Source organism: Myotis myotis, unplaced genomic scaffold, assembly GCF_014108235.1.
Source record: "Myotis myotis isolate mMyoMyo1 unplaced genomic scaffold, mMyoMyo1.p scaffold_m19_p_2, whole genome shotgun sequence".
Lineage (NCBI taxonomy): Eukaryota > Metazoa > Chordata > Mammalia > Chiroptera > Vespertilionidae > Myotis > Myotis myotis.
This window is the reverse complement of record NW_023416324.1, coordinates 13,877,953-13,895,208: the sequence shown is the minus strand read 5'-3', so window position 1 is coordinate 13,895,208 and position 17,256 is coordinate 13,877,953. Positions and strand designations below refer to the sequence as shown.

Below are 17,256 nucleotides of genomic sequence, written 5' to 3'. Positions count from 1 at the left end.
TATGCTAAGTAGTCGGGGTGGGGAGGACACCCTGACACAAAGGACCGTGGCATCTCTGGGCAGCACCCTGTGCAGGATTCGGCTGTCTTCGGCCCTGCCGCCCATGGCTGCTCTACACCATCTGCTTTCTCCCTTCACCCCAGCCAACCACGCCGAAGGACACCTGCCGTGTCAGAAGAGGTTTGCACACACCTCCTGGGAGAGGTTGGGGAAGGAAACTCTCTTACCAACCTCCCCCGTAAAGAGTTGGCGAGGGTCAGATCCCCGGGCCAAGCCCAGGGAAGCAGAAGCATAAAAAGTCTCAAGCTAACCTTCATCTGTTTATTCTTTACGTCCTCCTGAACGCTCCCTGCGGGCCGGGCACCCTTCAGTCCCCGAAGGGGCGTCACAGGGGTAAAGGTGAAATGGATGTCTTCTGTTACTCACAGCAACCCCCTCGCAGCCCCGTTTATATTAATGAGGTGATGTCTGGATGGAAACTGGTTGCCAGAACCGGGGAAGCGACTGGAAGGTTGGAACTTTCAGTGCCCCCACACCCAGGGAGAGGAGCTGGTCAATCGATAATGGCCGATGGTGTGACTGGTCATACCTATATAATGCCGTCTCCATAACACTGAAAAGGACAGGGTGTGGAGGGCTCCCCGAGTGGTGACTAAGAAGACGGCTGCATGCAAGAGGGCGGCACACCCCAACTCCCCCGGGACAGAAGCTTCTGTGCTCAGGACCCTTCTGGAATCAACCCCCCCCCCATATATCTTTTTATCTGGCTGCTTATTTGTACTTTTTAATATCCTTTGTAATAAACTGGCTATTTATTTTTTAAAGATGTATTTTTATTGATTTTTAGAGAGAGAGAGAGAGGGAGAGGGATTGAGCCCGCAACCCTGGCATGTGCCCCGTCCAGGAATCGAACCGGCATGGGATCATGCCCAACCGACTGAGCCACACCGGCCAGGGCTAAACTGGCAACCTAGTAAGTAAACAGTTCTCCAGAGTTCTGTGAGCCACTCTACTAAATTAATCAAAACCAAGGACAGGGTCATGGTGCCGGGTCATCAGAGCCACAGGTAACACCTTGGACCCTGGACTTCTGATTGGCATCTAAAGGTGTGTGAGGGGGTCAGTCCTGTGGGACTCGGCCCTCACCCTGGGGGATCGGACACCATCTCCAGGTGGTGTGGGAACTGAATTACGCTGGAGTTCTCCCCCTCCCCTCACACTTGGTGACCGAAAGTGTCAGAAGCAAAGCAGGGTATTGTGAGTAGAGAAGACACAAGCGCGTGCTTTTCCACCCGGGTGTGTCAACAGGGCGTATAAATAGAAAGTGGGAATGGCGTGTGCAAACGCTGACAACTATGTAAAATGTATTTAAGATCTGAAGGGAATTTGGTGAATATACATAAAGTGTGGTGGTTTTCCATGCTCTTTTTTTGTCAAGATGATAATGTTTATATAAAACAGTTTCACAAGGCAATGAAAATTGCTTATGAAATTGCCCAACAAGCCATGCCTGTTTCAGAGATACCATATGGAGCCTTAGATGCTGGGAGATTTAAAAATCACAGAGACACAGACACAGCTTTTTCCACATAGAAAATAGAGGGTGCTTCTCTGTCCTGTGAGCAGAGGATGCCGCTGCAAACCAGCCTCTGAGCACCTGGGTCCTTAGCTCCTGGCCCGGGCCGTGCCGTCTCTCACTTCCCCCTCAAAACCGTAATCTGCTGTTCATGGCCTTTGAGATGGTTGCTGGGGAAACCAGACAAATGTCACGTAGGACTAGAATGCAATTTCAGGAAGGAGATGAAGCAGAGACTCATGAATCCAGAGAAATCCAAGTCCACATTGATTAACCTAGTCCCCCCACCACCTGCAAAAAAAAAAAAAAAAAAAAAAAAAGAGGAAACAAACATATCCAGGCCAATTGATTTTGAAATAAATTCCTTGCCTCTCAGCCAAGGGAGTGGAGAGAAGAGCAAAGGCCCAGAGAAGTCAGAGTTCTTAAATCTCTGTAACTCACACAGTGTGATTTTCCACGTGGCTGTTCCCCAGACAGACATGTGGCACCCAAAGGGGAGACCCAGAGGGGCAGGCAGCCCTTCCACGAGCCATTGCCTGCTTTGGAGTTAACTCCCATTGTGCCTCCAGGAACATCTGCCCGATGGAGATTCAGAGAGAAGAGAGCGAAGGAGGCTGAGCCAGGTGTCTGCAACCGCAGAAAGTCACCCGATCTCCCTGGGCCTCTGTTTTCTCATCTGTAGGGTGGCAGGTTGGACTGTTTGGTCTCTGAGGCCTCTTCCATCTCCATGGAAGTCTGGTTGACATAACTTCCTGATTAACAGCCGGTCCAGGTAATTACCTGGCAAATTCCTCATTTTTATGTGACTTAAAAAGAAATATTGACTGATTTTAGAGAGGGGGGGGGCGGAGATTATCTATTGCTCCACTTATTTCATTCATTCATTCGTTAATTCTTGTATGTGCCCTGACCAGGGATCAAACCAGCAACCTTAGCATATTGGGACAATGCTCTAACCAACTGAGCTACCCAGCCGGGGCTTTTCTGAAATACCACTTTAAAAATCACTATCCTGCCGAAACCGGTTTGGCTCAATGGATAGAGCGTCGGCCTGCGGACTGAAAGGTCCCAGGTTCGATTCCGGTCAAGGGCATGTGCCTGGGTTGCGGGCATATCCCCAGCGGGGGATGTGCAGGAGGCAGCTGGTCGATGTTTCTCTCTCATCGATGTTTCTGGCTCTCTACCTCTCTCCCTTCCTCTCTGTAAAAAATCAATAAAATATATTAAAAAAAAAAAATCACTATCCCTCCAAAAAACGTTGGTCCCCTTCTGAGCATTGCAAAGTAGAGACAGTTTAATTTTTCCATTTTGGACCATAAACTTTTCCCAAATAACAACATACGTTGAGACGCTCTATTTAAATACCTAACCTGCACATGACTTATATTCACACCTCCTGCGTCTCAGAAGACCAGGGGGGAAGTCTGGCAAGATTTGAGATCTTCCCTATGTGCTTCAGAATTTAAAATTTTTCCTCCTTCTAGGTCAGAACCATATTTTAACTTATTTCTTGGTGATAACAGAATCTCTGATACATACATTGCTGAGTTTAATTTTGAAGTCAGTTGTTTTTTTAATGCAGCAAATTACTTAAACCTTTATTCTCGTATTTTCTATTCTGCATTTAAAAAATTGTTTTATCTTTAGGATATTTGCAGTGGTTTCCCAATTTGCTGTTTTAGCCAAGAAATCCTTAGCTTGGGTGAAACCTCATTCTAAGACCATATGCACAACAAATAAAGATAAAGTGGACAGGTGGGCACAGCCTCTAACCTGGGAGCTCTGATTCCAGGCCCAGGGGGGCTGCCATCCAGATGTGAATGTGGCAACGCCTCTGGAGCCACTTACTTGTAAAGGTGTGAGTGGGGGGTTTGGGGACGGGGAGTGTTTTGAACTGTTCTGCTGAGATCTCACAGGGGTTGGATCTCAGTCCCCACTATCCCCCCACCCTTTCAAAAGGAGCAGCTCTGTTTACCCGCCCCTTTTGTCTTGCAATCAGTTTCACATTGGGCTTTATCTATAAGGTTTCACTTGAACAAGGAGCAGAGTTCTATGGCTTAAAAATTGGTGCAAAAAACCCACTGCACTAGATAACCTCTATGGTAGTCATTTCTAGCTTCAATATTTTGATTTGGAGTTTTGTTTTTTTAAACCAAGACAGGAGATAAGCCTTTAATAGGAATAAATTATTTTTAACTGAGGAGCAAACCAGGGTTAAAACCTTTTCTTGGTGAAGAACACGAACATGAGCCATGGTGGTTATTTCCAGGGCTGGCAGGAGGCACCACCTTCAACTCCACAGGACACAGCATTCAAGTTCAACTGGAATCTAGTTAAACAAACGTAATTTCGCTTTCTGTCCTTTTTGGGTTAATACCTAAATATACTTATTAATAATTCTACACACAAAGAACTCAATTCAGTGGCTTGATTTAAAAAACAACAACCACTAACTTTATTTATATTAGCTTTAAAAACAAAACTTGTTACAATTAATCACAGACTCCCAAAAAATTACAGTCTGCTTCTGTCACCTTGACAGGACAAGGAATGTTTAAATGTCCTCAAAGTACAGGATAGCCCACGCTGACAAGACACAAACTACTACACACAGTGGACGGCCACTTCAAGCGCACAAAAATATGGAGCACGTATGTGTAAATTACCAGTTTTTTGAAGTACAATAGGTATTTACTAGCGTTTATAGTACCAGCAAGGTAACGTGGCCAAAAATAGAACACGAGATCACAAACACGTTCAGACGAAAGGGCAAGTTCAGCTCCTGGGTTCCAGTAAGACAGAAGGACGGAGGAACTTTTCTTTAACTCGGAGGATATGCACAATACAGCAGAAATGAAAATCCACACTCACGGGGAACCGCTTCGGGCTGAGGAGCAGCGGGAAGAATGTATGGCACAGTAACAGGATTAGCCACCTTGATCTCTCCTCAGTCCCCAGTCTGAGTTAGGAAGATTGGGACGACACAGAAAACAACACCGGAAAACACACATTATCTGCAGTGACGGAAACCTTCCATATGACAAGAATGAACATTCAGTCAAAGTTGTGTGCTTACAGGGCGGGATTTTGTTTCAAAGGGAAATGTATGTTTACAATAGACCCTGCTTATTTATTTTTTCAAAAGATATTTTTATTGATTTCAGACAGGAAGGGAGAGGGAGAGATGGATAGAAACATCAATGAGAGCGAATCATCGATTGGCTGCCTCCTGCACATCCCCCAATGGGGATCGAGCCCACAACCTGGGCATATGCCCCGACTGGGAATCGAACTGTGACCTCCTGGTGCATAGGTCGACGCTCAACCACTGAGCACGCCAGTCGGGCCTATAGGCCCTGTTTAACTGGGCAGAGGTACTTTGACTCAGACTGAGATTATTCTTCTTAATCTTGGTGGGAAAGTTCTGTTTTGAACATGACCATTTTTATAATCTTTTCGGTCACTGAAACGAGCAGTTGTTGCAATTTTCAGTTGTTTTGTTGCTTGAATATTTGGTAATAACAACACTCTTCAAAGTACTACCCTTTCCCTGATTCATGGTTAGAGAAACCAAAGGCAGTTGGACATGATCAGGCTGACCCACACTCCAAGGGGCGTTCAGAAAACAACTGAGCACGTATCAAACTGTGGGACAAGGTTCATAAGTCTGATTCTTTAACCCTACTTAACTTCCTAACAGTGAGCTTCCACAGCATGGACTCAGCTCCCCAGCCAGGAGGCAACTATTTCCCCAAGTCTGTTATTCCTTTACTAGGGTCCCCAGGCCTGGCCAGCGATCAGGGCCCATCAGGTTCCTGCTTCCCCCATCCCTTGCCACCCAAGCACCGCCCCCACCACCATACAGCCCCCCCCCCCCCCCCCCCCCGCACCAGCCTCCCCACCTCCCCGCTCCTCCTTCCCTTGCTCCCTCAGCACGCCATGGACACTGGTCGCCCGCCATGTTCCACGCCACCCCCTGGTGGTCAGCACATGTCATAGCGAGCGATTGAACTCCAGCTCTCCCGGGAGAACTTCCAAGGTGATACTTTACACATTAGCCTTTTATATATATAGATACTGGCACACTTACTACAGGTAATGTTTCCTTTCGTACAGGATGCCCAGGAGTGGGGGAAGGGAGAGTGCAGCACACAGCTCTGGAGAGAAAGATCATGTCCGGCAGATGGTGAACCTGAGGCGTCAAAGAACTTCATACATTTTCCATTGCTTCATTACGCCTGGGGTTTCCCCCTTCATAAGTAAAGCCATGGTCCGTAAAAATCTCTGTAAGAGTATGAAGCGCAGTCAGCTGTCAGCCTTTCACAGTGTTACCAGCACTGCGAGTGTCATTGCACCGCACACCCTCTCCTAATCGCGCTGATCTCATTCGGCTTCACTGGAGTCACATCTCAAGTGTGACCCTATTTTAATGGAATCACTACTAAAATCTGGGAAAGCCCACATAAATGTCAAAGCAAATGCTGGCTACCAAGATCACACTATGGAAAAGTACATTCCAATACTAGTGGTACAGTAACAGCAAAAACAAAATATGGAACATCCAGTTTATTATTTACAGTTGCTAAGTTACCAACTTCATTACCTACGATTTTTCATCGCCTTATTCATTGTATCCCCTTAGGGGGAAATGCCCTCCCCTTTGGCTTTTGTTGTTGTTGTTGTTTTTGAATGACATGGATTCACTGCCTCTGAGTTTCTTTCGGGGGCTAATGAAAGCAAAAATAGAAGGAGTGCTGGTCTGGGAGCTGGGAATGCCAACTCTAGTCCCTGAGCTGCCTTTCTGTGGGTTTTCAAGCAAGTCACATCACCTCTGTTTTCTAATCTGCGTGCCATGAGGATTGGACTATGATTCCCAAGGTCACCTTCAGCTCTGTGATTGAGATTCTGAGAAATCAAATCTTTTTACCTTTTTTTAAAGAAATATTTTTTATCGATTTCAGAGAGGGAGAGGGAGAGAGAGATAGAAACATCAATGATGAGAGAGAATCATCAGTGGGCTGCCTCCTGCACGCCCCACACTGGGGATCGAGCCCGCAACCCTGGCATATGCCCTGACCGGGAATCAAACCACGACCACCTGGTTCATAGATAGATGCTCAACTATGAGCCAAGCCAGCTGGGCCACATCTTTTTACTTTATATCACAACATTTTTTCTTTTTTGGTTATTGTAGCTGTTTTATTGTCACTGATAATACTGCTTAGCCTCCATGTACACAAATATAAAAATGTAAGGAAAGGAGCAGAATTATGGAAATACTAGCACTATCAATGATTATCAGTTATAAATGAATTCTAATCTATAACAAAGATTTTAATGACACAGTAGATTGGATGTTATAAAAAGTGAGTGACTTAATGGGAAAAGAAATGCCACTAAAAAGCAAGAAGCTTGTGCAAGAAATTAGAGCTTCCACAAAAGGGAAACCAAGGTCAAGGTGAAAATCAAGTTCATGGAGCTTCACCAGAACCAGTCCTGGTCTTCGGGACCCAATGAGAATAGAGAGACAGGCACATCAACTGGAAAAAGTGCTAGCGATGAGATTCTGAAGGCAAGGCAAAAGAAAGAAAACTGAAAAGTTTTAAAGAAAATAGAAATGAAACAGTGAAACTGCGATAGTCTTTCTGTCTGGCTCCGGGCAGTGGTTCTGTAAAAACAATCTTTTCCATATGTAAAAGCTCCTTTTTAAATTGAATTTATTGGGGTCATACTGGTTAAAAAAATTATACAGGCTTCAGGCGCACAATCCCACCGCACCTCACTCAGCACCCCAGGTCAGTCTCCTTCCATCACCATGTATCACCCCTGCACTCTCCTCCACCCCCCTCCCCACCTCATCCCTGGCAATCCCCGCACTGTGGTCCGTGTCTATGGAAAGTTTGAAACTTTGTGCTTTCACTTGGGAAGCAATCTGAAAAAGCATGTGAATGATACGCACATGTGTCTACGTGTGTGTGTGTGAAATCAGAAGCAAGCATGGCCGGGGGGATCTACGTGTGTGTGTGTGTGTGTGTGTGTGTGTGAAATCAGAAGCAAGCATGGCCGGGGGGATCTACGTGTGTGTGCGTGTGTGAAATCAGAAGCAAGCATGGCCGGGGGGATCTACGTGTGTGTGTGTGTGTGTGTGTGAAATCAGAAGCAAGCATGGCCGGGGGGATCCGGGTGGCCACCTAAGGAGGAACCCCTGCCAAGTGGTTTCTGAACATGGGGCCTTTCCTGTTGGTGGTGCCCGGCAGTCAAGGGCCACTTACAGACGCACCGAAGTGGGCTACACATGCTAAGAATTATTTCCCCCCCGGGAAGGCCTCATGATGACACCTGACAAATATGACTAACTAACCAGCCACTTGCAGCAGTTCACAGAGACAAGGAGAACGGACGTCATTCGTTCTCAGCAGGAAATGACATTAACACCAGCTATCGGGCCTTCACTGTGCGTCAGGCAATGCTCTAAGCGCTGCCTTAACTCATTGAATCTTCCCAGCATTCCTGTGAGAACATCCTTATCGCCACTGCACAGATGAGGACTTCAACGTCAGAAAGATTGAGTAACTTGTCCAAGGTCAAAAAGCTGGTTAAGGAAGACTCAGGCTGCCTGGCTTCCGAGTCCACATTCTTAACCACTAGAACGTTCCTACCTACATTTCTCAGTGATACTTATAATCCAGACCCAAGAGACACGAACAGTGGCCACTCAGGGCAGTCGGTCTTGTATTCATAGGGCAAACTGCAATTGGTTTCAGCCAAATATGATACCAATGCATTTTATTTCGAATGTTAGTGTTTTATACTTCATGCTTAATTGGTAGATGTTTTGCTTTTGTAGTTGTAAGAGTTACAAGCACAAGGCATTTCTGCCTAATTTTAAGTTGCATTTAAGTAACATAATACAAGTAGCTTAAGTGAGCGCTGGAGTGTTGGTGAGGATCTTTACCCGCACAACACACACTCCAGAAATGCTGGTCTCTGTGGACGCGCAACGACTGCCTTCCAGCACAGCTCTGGGAGCGATGGGTGTTTGTGCACCTGTGTGTTAGTGTGTGCTGGTTCCTCGCACGTCTGTCCGGTGTTGGTCTGTACATCCTGACCCTCCTCCCTTTAGTTCCCCATAATAACCACACGGGGTGACTAGTCACTGGCTCAATGACCTGAAGCTGGAATTTTCCAATCACAAGACTTACGGAAGATAAAGGCAAGACACATGCCAGAGAGAAGCTGGCTGGTGTGCGGGAGGAGGGAGAGCCTTCGTCATGCCACAGGCCCAGCCATGCTGGGGCAGGGCCTGCTCGTGCCAACCGTGCTACCTAAAGCCTTCCGTGTGACATTTCAAAATTTTATCTCATGTGTTCAGCGCTCACAGGCCGTTCCTGGTGCGTACCAGACATTCTGATGTGTGCTACTCACAAACAGGCATCTGATTTGATCCTCAAACAGCCCTATGAGGGGATCTCCATTCTTTTTTTAAATTAGAGATGTTACTTTATTTTTATTTTTTTAAAATATGTTTTTATTGATTTTTTAGAGAGAGAGGAGGGAAGAGGGAGAGAAGACAGAAACATCGATGATAGTGAAACATTGATTGGCTGCCTCCTGCACGCCCCCTACTGGGATTGAGCCCGCAACCCGGGCATGCGCCTGACTGGTAATCAACCCCGACCTCCTAGTTCATAGGTTGATACTCAACCACTGAGCCATGCCAGCCGGGCAACCAGTATGCTTTGAAAGGATTCATTTCCGATTTCCTCAGGTGGGTATGCTGAGAGCCTAGGACGTGAGAGCCACGCTCCACAGGCCCTATGGCTGTCCTTACATGCCCTCACGCACGCTTTCCTGACCAAAGCCTCATGTTCCTCCCTCACAGTTCTCTAAATGACTGGATTCCCAAGAAGAGGTTATGATTTCTGAAGAAAACATGGCTACTATACTATCATAGTTAAATCTAAATACCTCAATTTCAAAGAAGAAAAGATGTAGATAAACGTACTTAAAGGAACTTAAAAAAAAAAAAGGACACAGAGACTCATCGCCTGCAAAATGGTTACATGAACTGGATATAAAATAGTCAAAAGAACGGACACCAGAAAACCTTGGATATTTTTTTCCATGGAGATCCTGGTTTCATAATGTTAAAAAGTTAATGAGCATTTAGTAGTTTTTCTTTCAGAGTTCATCTTACTGAAATATTATATTAGAAAGAATAAAAATATTAATTTCCCCATTCAGAAAAGTTAACTATATATTAAATAATTATATATATATATATATATTTAATTTTAGTTTAAGATTTTGTTCAATTTATTTAATGCTCTCTCTCAAAAAAGAAAGGAGAACAAAAATTTGGGGTAATTTGCACTACTTGACTTTTGATTCGTTGTTCCACTTATTTATGCATTCATTGGTTGATTCTTGTCTGTGCCCTGACCAGGGACTGAACTTACAACCTTGGCATATTGGGATGGTGCTCTAACCAACTGAGCTATCTGGCCAGGCTAACACTGCTTCGATATTTTTTTCCACTAATTTTTAGAGAGAATGGAAGGAAGAGAGGGGGAGAGAGAGGGAGAGAGAGAAAGAGAAACATTGATGTGAGAGAAACATATTGATTGGTTGCCTCCTGCACCCGTCCTGACTGGGCTGGGGATTGAACCTGCAACGCAGGTAAGCACCCTTGACTGGGAATCAAACCCTAGACACTGGTGCACAGACTGATACTCTAACCATCGAGCAACACTGGCCAGGGCAACACTGCTTGACTTTTTAAAAAGTTTTCAATGTTAAGGACACAATACTCTTTCTTAACTGGAAGATAGAGAATAAGAACCAAGCAAAATAATAAAACATGGATTTTGGTCACTTAGAAAATTACAGTGAATAAATATAACTAAAAGGAAATTTTAAAATCCCCAACTGCTGAAAATACATTCATTTCTTGGCTTGGAGGGTCCATGGTGCAATGATGGACTGCCAAATGGTGATCTGAATTTAATAAATTACTTGTGGAATCACAAACCTGAACTGAACTTACACGGAGGCGCAGCAGTGGTAGATACATACAAATAGAAGAGTTTATCACCTCAGAGTGTTTCAGAGCAAGGAAAACATACAAAACTTTTTTTGCAATATAGTTAAGTCCTCAGAAATAAAGTCTACCATAAGAACATCTAAACCACAAAAACATGTTACCAAAAATGTACAGATATCATGGCCTGCATGTCTGCATTTTTCTCTTTTATAGCAGTAGCCACATTGTATTAGGCCAAACTCAGGTGCGCAACCCCTTTACATACAGACCAGGCACTCCAGACATTTGCCATAAAATAAAACAGCCGTGTGAGCAGAGAATCAGCAGAGCAAAGCATTTAGTTATGAGACTTTTCTATAAAAAGGTCTTTAAAGTCTGAACAGACCCCCCAAATTAAAAAGACTCTTGCTTCTACGTTAGGAAGTTCAACTATCCACTCTGAAACCCAAGTGAGAAACAATTCTGTTAGGGGGAAATGCCTACTGTAAAATGCCTCACCAAAAAAGGAGTCTGACTACCAAAATGATCTCCCATCTCTCCCTGATTCACAGAAACGGAGTAAGTGTGACTTTTCTTTCAGGATGAAAAATGCTCAAATGGACACTTTTAAAATGGTTTGTAAGAAAATCTGACCATTTCCTTTTCTAATTTAAAGTCTATGAATGACACACAAATATGTACAGCACAGGAGAGCCTAGCAGGTGGCTGGGAGCAGTTGGGATGCCATAGGCTAGCACACGGTCACAAGCGGCACCCGGCGGCAGCCACCTGAGCCACAAGCAGGCCCGGCAGCAGCCACCTGAGCCACAAGCAAGCCCGACGGCAGCCACCTGAGCCACAAGCAGGCCCGGCGGCAGCCGCCTAAGCCACAAGCAGGCCCGGCGGTAGCCGCCTGAGCCACAAGCAGGCCCGGCAGCAGCCGCCTGAGCCACAAGCAGGCCCGGCGGCAGCCGCCTGAGCCATAAGCAGGCCCGGCGGCAGCCACCTGAGCCACAAGCAGGCCCGGCGGCAGCCGCCTGAGCCATAAGCAGGGGAGCTCCAGGCGATCCCCCAGCCAAAGCAGCAGCTCCTCCCCTGGGAGGGACCACAAACGCGGACAGTGGTGTGCCCATCGCTTTCCTTGGATTCCAGGGCAGAGAACAGTACGCACGCGGATCTGTGCCATTAGACTCTGATGGTCAAAGTGAATTTGGCATTTTCTTCCCCAAAGTTAAAGGAAATAAAATACCAGAGAAAAATGATTTTCTATGAATTATTCTATACTTCAGGTTTCTTGACGTGCAAACAATTTCAGGTATACGGAATAGTAATTAAGCTTTGATCAAGGGGTTTAGTTAGAAGCTGTCATACCAGTACAAAAATACCCACACTAGATTATTAAAACTGTAAGACTACTTTTAAATTCATAAAAACGGGGCTGCGCTCGGCGACGATAGTTTTAGTTGGGGGTTCTCCATGCTACACAGAATCAGGGAGAGGAACATTCCTGGAGGGGGCCGTGTTCCTAGTTGGCTACTGTTCAAAGTGGTCAAGAGATGCTGCATGTTGGGGGCCAATCCTTGCAGTGCTTCTCAGAACATCAGCCTCTACTCTAGACGGCCGTGTCCACGGCGCAGGCGTGGTGAACACACTGCCCGCATGCCCGCTCACCTCACCTACACCTCGAGCAGCAGTGCCCCAGCAGGGGGCACTGTTTCCATGACCAGCGCCCGCGATGGCAGCTGCCTCGCGCCACAATCAGGCCTCACGGGGCACAGTCGAAGGTCTGGGGCTCGCTCGGGGCTGTGCCTGGAGGTTCCGGGCGCCTGGTCTGGGTAATTTTCTGTCTGGGGTTTTTTGTTTCCTCTAGCTCTTCCGTTTCACTTTCACAGACGTGCACCACCACGCTGGGTGTCGACTCGGTTCCTGCATGAAGTTCGTATTTTTCTCCTGTGGAGGTAAACAGCAAAAAAGAAGTGCGTTGTCTCTGGACACTTCTTGTTCTACTCACATTTTAATTGCTGATTATTGGTTTTTCAATCTCTAAATCCTATGTCAGCCCAGTCGTTGTGGCTCAGTGGTTGAGCATCGACATATGAACCAGGAGGTCATGGTTCAATTACTAGTCAGGGCACATGCCCAGGTTGCAGGCTCCATCCCCAGGGTGGGGGGTGTGCAGGAGGCAGCCAATCAAGGATTCTCTCTTATCACTGATGTTTCTATTTCTCTCTCCCCCTTCACTTCCTCTCTGAAATTAATAAAAAATGTATTTAAAAAAATAAATCCTATGTCAGAGCACTTTATCTTGTTTTGGCGTTAGAGCTTTGAGACTTCAAGGTTCTTATGAAGTTTTGCTGTTTCAATGCCCCGGCCAGTGTGGCTCAGTTGGGTGGGCGTCGCCTTGTGCACTGAAAGGTTGCCTGTTCAATTCCTGGTCAGGGCACGTGCCTGGTTTTCAGGCTCAATTCTTGTAAGGGGCACGCAGGAGGCAGCTGATCGATGTTTTGCTCTAACATCAATGTTTCTCTCTTTCTCTATCCCTCTCTCTACCACTCTCTGTAAAAATCAATTTAAAAAAACTTAAAAAAAAAGTCTTAGCCAGTGTTGCTCAGTGGATAGAGCGACAGCCTATGGACCGAAGGGTCCCGGGTTCGATTCCATTCAAGGGCACATACTTTGGTTGCAGGCTCCTCCCTGGCCTGGGCCCTGGTCAGGGCTCGTGCAGGAGACAACCGATCGTGTGTTTCTCTCACATTAATATTTCTCTCTGTCTTTCCCTCTCCCACAACTCTCTCTAAAAATCAATGGAAAAATATCCTTGGGTGAGGATTAAAAAAAAACAAAAAAAAACGAAAGAAAGAAGTGAGTAAGGAACACTGAAGTCTAGGAGTTAAAATGCTAATTACTATTCTATGAACAGTTAAGTGAATCTCTTAACTTCGTAATGGTTTCGGTTTTCCCTTGGGAGACATTTGTAATGTTCCAGCCAGAATGGGCAATCGCTTTATTATAGGACCTCAGACATGATCCGGCTCTAATGTCTAAAACAAAACAAAGCCATTTCCCCTCAAAATGACCCTTGTATCCCCTACGACAGACCTAACATGGTCTTAGGCGGACAACTGGTCTGAACCAGCAATGAATGGCACTGATTTCTTATATTATTTTAAAGGGATGAGAGAAAGAAAGAAAAGAGAAGAGAAAGGAAAATAAATAAAAAGAATTGTGAAGGGATAATATGGTATTCGCCATTAATTCCTTCAAATACTAGTCAGTGGAGAAGCCGTCTGCCTGATACTCTGACGGAGCCGGGGAGAAAGCAACTAATATTCCCTAACTGAGGTACCAGTAGAATTTGTAGCAGCGAAAACTGCAGTTAGACTTACTGAGTGTCATGCAAGTGTCATTTAACCCTATAGCCACACTGAAAGGGAGCGGGCACGGTCCCTATTTTATAGATGAGAAAAACAGGCTGAGAAGAGCGGAAGCTCAGTAAATTGCTCACGATCACAGTTAGCAAATGCCAGTGAAGCCGGGCTGCTGGGACTCAGCCTTCACTCTGATCAGGCTGCCACTAGGTGGCTAGAATGCAAATAGCTCAATATGGTCTTTAGTACAAAAGCGTCTTTGGAAAAAAAACAGGAAAGATAGATGTTTGTTACCTGGTCCCAGCTTGGAAACAGCACAGAGTAGGTCGTAATTTAAAAGCGGCATCGCGTCGTCCCCCTGCTTCCACCCCACGGGAGGAGACGCTGGAGGGGAGATGAGGAACTGCTTGACCGGCTGGGGCGGCTGTAGATACGATTTGTCTCGTGTTTCACGGGACACCTGAACCTGCAGGGAAGAGGATACTCAACGTCTGCCACTGGCCTATTTTCTCATTTCCAGCTTTACATTAATTACTACATCTCTTTGGAGAAAGTGAAAAGTTTCTCTTTAACAGTCTGCGTCCCCCAGTGACGGGGTCTGGGTCTGTCTGGTTCACCACTGAAGACTCGGTGCACAGAACAGAGCCCGCACGAATCAGGTGCTCAATAGAGTAACAGTTGAATAAAAATAAATGGGTGAATCGATGAATGAATGATGAATGGTAGTAAGCACTAAATTCCAATTTTGGAAGAGATTAGGTTATTTGTCTCCAGCTCAATCAACTCCACCAAGAAATGTCCAGATATCTTTCATTTAGATTTGCATTGGGAGTGCGAGATAACAAACTTCTCTTTCTTTTTTTAATTTGAAAGCTAAGACCAAGAAAAAAATACTGTTGAAAATAAAATACTGTGATGTGCACACAGTACATCAGCCTTTATTTCACCAATTCTTCCAAGAAGACAGTGGTGTCTCAGAGTCACATCAATGAATAGAATGAGTATAGCCAATTCTCGGTAACCTCCAAGATGCTCAAAGTCTAAGACAGCCTGTGGTACAGCCTACAGCACCTCCCTGGTCATCCCGCAGGCCAGCAGCCATTTTCAATGGGGTATCTCATACAAATTACAGAACCCAGAAATGATTTCAGATATTTTCTCAAATTTCCCTCATGAAACCCCAGTTCAGAAAAGTTCATAGAAAAATGAATTCCTTTAACTGCTAATTTAAGCAAATAGGAGGGTAAATATGCTTAATGCACAAATTTATGTATCTGTACAATAAAGGAGACAATATTTTTACATTATTTGCTGCCTGGGACTGTTCCTTTCCAAGGCCTCTGATGGAATATGGAAAGTGGAGAACTGCTAATATTTTTGGATGGAGAAGAACAAGGTTAGAGAACAGTGTCCATGGCTCTGTGAAGTACCTGTGCAAAATACAGCTTCAGCTTCTTCCCATTGAAGTCTGATTCGTGGAGTTCTATTCGTGCTCTGGCTGCTGCTTCAGGCTTGCTGAAATTTATTCTGACTCTTTTAAAGCTTTTAAACAACTGAAACGTAACCTGCTCATCATAGACGGTGAAAAGCGCTTCAAATCTCTCCTACAAATTGAGGAGCAGCAGGACAGAGAGAATGGAAGGAAAAAGAAAAAAGAAAATCCTTTAACAAAAGAAAATTTAAGTCATTAAACATAAGCAATGGGATAGAACTCATTATAATTTGCCTCCTCCCCCTCCCAAAAAAGCATATTTTTCTTGCAGGTATACAAGAACAGGTATCCTGTTATTCATACACTAAATTCTGCAATTGCACTTACTTGAAAAGTAATTAACTTTATTACATACTAGAGGCCCAGTGCATGAAATCCGTGCACTTGTGGGGGGTGTCCCTCAGCCCAGCCTCCAACCTCTCCAATCTGGGACCCCTCGAGGGATGTCCGACTGCCCTGTGGGATCGGGTCTAAACGGGCAGTCAGACATCCCTCTCACCATCCAGGACTGCTGGCTCCCAACCACTCGCCTGCCTGCCTCCCTGATCACCCCCTAACCCAGGGGTGGGCAACCTTTTTGTGAGTGCATGCCAAAAACAGCAAAATCTCTGACTCAAAATTCTTCTGTGTGCCAACCCTAATTTTTTGAGAACATGTTACGCCTACTTGATATCTCTTAAGGTGTACGTATGTATAGAACCTTGAAGAAATAAAATTCATTCGAGTGACAAAAACACAGTATATAATGATGAAAAATACATTTATTTTTAATGTACACATGTACACTGACAGTCCGACAGAAAATTTTATGACTCCGTTTGATATTATCAGTGGGACTTTTGTTGCTGCATCACTGATGGCAGAGATTTGACATCAGGTTTATATTTCGTGACCTTCAGAGATATGCACGAGCTACTACTTTCATCCGTCAGGTTACTCCTATTACGAGACTTAACAAAATTCAAACAAAATTCATCACTGAGAACAAAGATTCACAAGCGTATGTGGATGAAACCAAAACACTGGTCAGATCTAGGAAGGCAGGGAGAGTTAAGGCAGAGGCATAGAAATTGCTCTTCCCCTCTCTCGTCAATCCTTGTCTATGGTCTTTAAGATAACTTGTTATGTAAAATTATTTATCTAAGATGAACCTACACTGAATTTATCTGAAAAATAAAAGTTGATATTAAGGAAAAAATTGTAAATGGAAGATTATGAGAGGGTTTTGAGTGCCAGCAAAAGTTACTGGTGTGCCATGTTTGGCATGCGTGCCAGGGGTTACCCACCCCTGCCCTAACCACTCCCCTGCCAGCCTGATCGATGCCTAACTGTTCCCCTGCTGGCCCGATAGCCCCTAACTGCCCTCCCCTGCCAGCCTGGTCACCCCTAACTGCCCTCTCCTGCCAGCCCAGTCACCCTTAACTGCCCTCCCCTGCAGGCCTGGTCCCCCCCAAACTGCCCTCCCCTGCCAGCCATCTTGTGGCCACATGGGGGAGGCCATCTTGTGTGTTGGAGTGATGGTCAATTTGCATACTGGTTGTGACTAATTAGCATATCTGGTCATTACTAATTAGCATATCTGGGCTAATTAGCATATCCCTCTCTTATTATATAGGATTGTATAGATTCAAATTATAAAATAAATGTAAAGTGTTATAAAATACATGTAAGGTATAAAAAAATGACAAACATGTCTAATTTTAGAACAAGCACATTCCTACTGTTTTGAAGTCCCCAGTGTGGCAGCTGTTTGTTCCCCATCTTGCTCCTTTCCTCCTTCCAAGAAACCATTCCTGGA

The 17,256-nt window shown here is 45.2% G+C and overlaps 2 protein-coding genes across 9 annotated transcripts in view; both read right to left on the bottom strand.

Moving 5' to 3' along the window:
• Positions 1-14,382, bottom strand: part of LOC118675242 (non-compact myelin associated protein) — a 53,572-nt gene extending 39,190 nt beyond the window's left edge. Inside the window, exon 1 of the mRNA XM_036347601.1 lies at positions 14,261-14,382. The gene's annotated coding sequence lies outside the window, so the exon portion shown is untranslated. The remainder of the gene's footprint in view (positions 1-14,260) is intronic.
• The window catches only part of RCAN3 (RCAN family member 3), a 39,395-nt gene continuing 25,881 nt past the window's right edge, over positions 3,743-17,256 (bottom strand). For 4 of the 8 annotated variants that reach the window (XM_036347592.1, XM_036347593.1, XM_036347595.1 and 1 more), the window contains exons 3-5: positions 15,397-15,570; positions 14,261-14,432; positions 10,567-12,548 (exon numbers count right to left, since the gene is read on the bottom strand). In XM_036347592.1, the coding sequence (XP_036203485.1) occupies positions 12,364-12,548; positions 14,261-14,432; positions 15,397-15,570 (531 nt within the window). In that variant the 3' untranslated portion in view covers positions 10,567-12,363. Of the gene's footprint in view, positions 3,906-3,990; positions 4,536-5,484; positions 5,861-10,566; positions 12,549-13,539; positions 13,754-14,260; positions 14,433-15,396; positions 15,571-17,256 lie in introns of those variants that run through there. The other 4 variants (XR_004973842.1, XR_004973841.1, XM_036347596.1 and 1 more) reach the window with 4 other exon arrangements.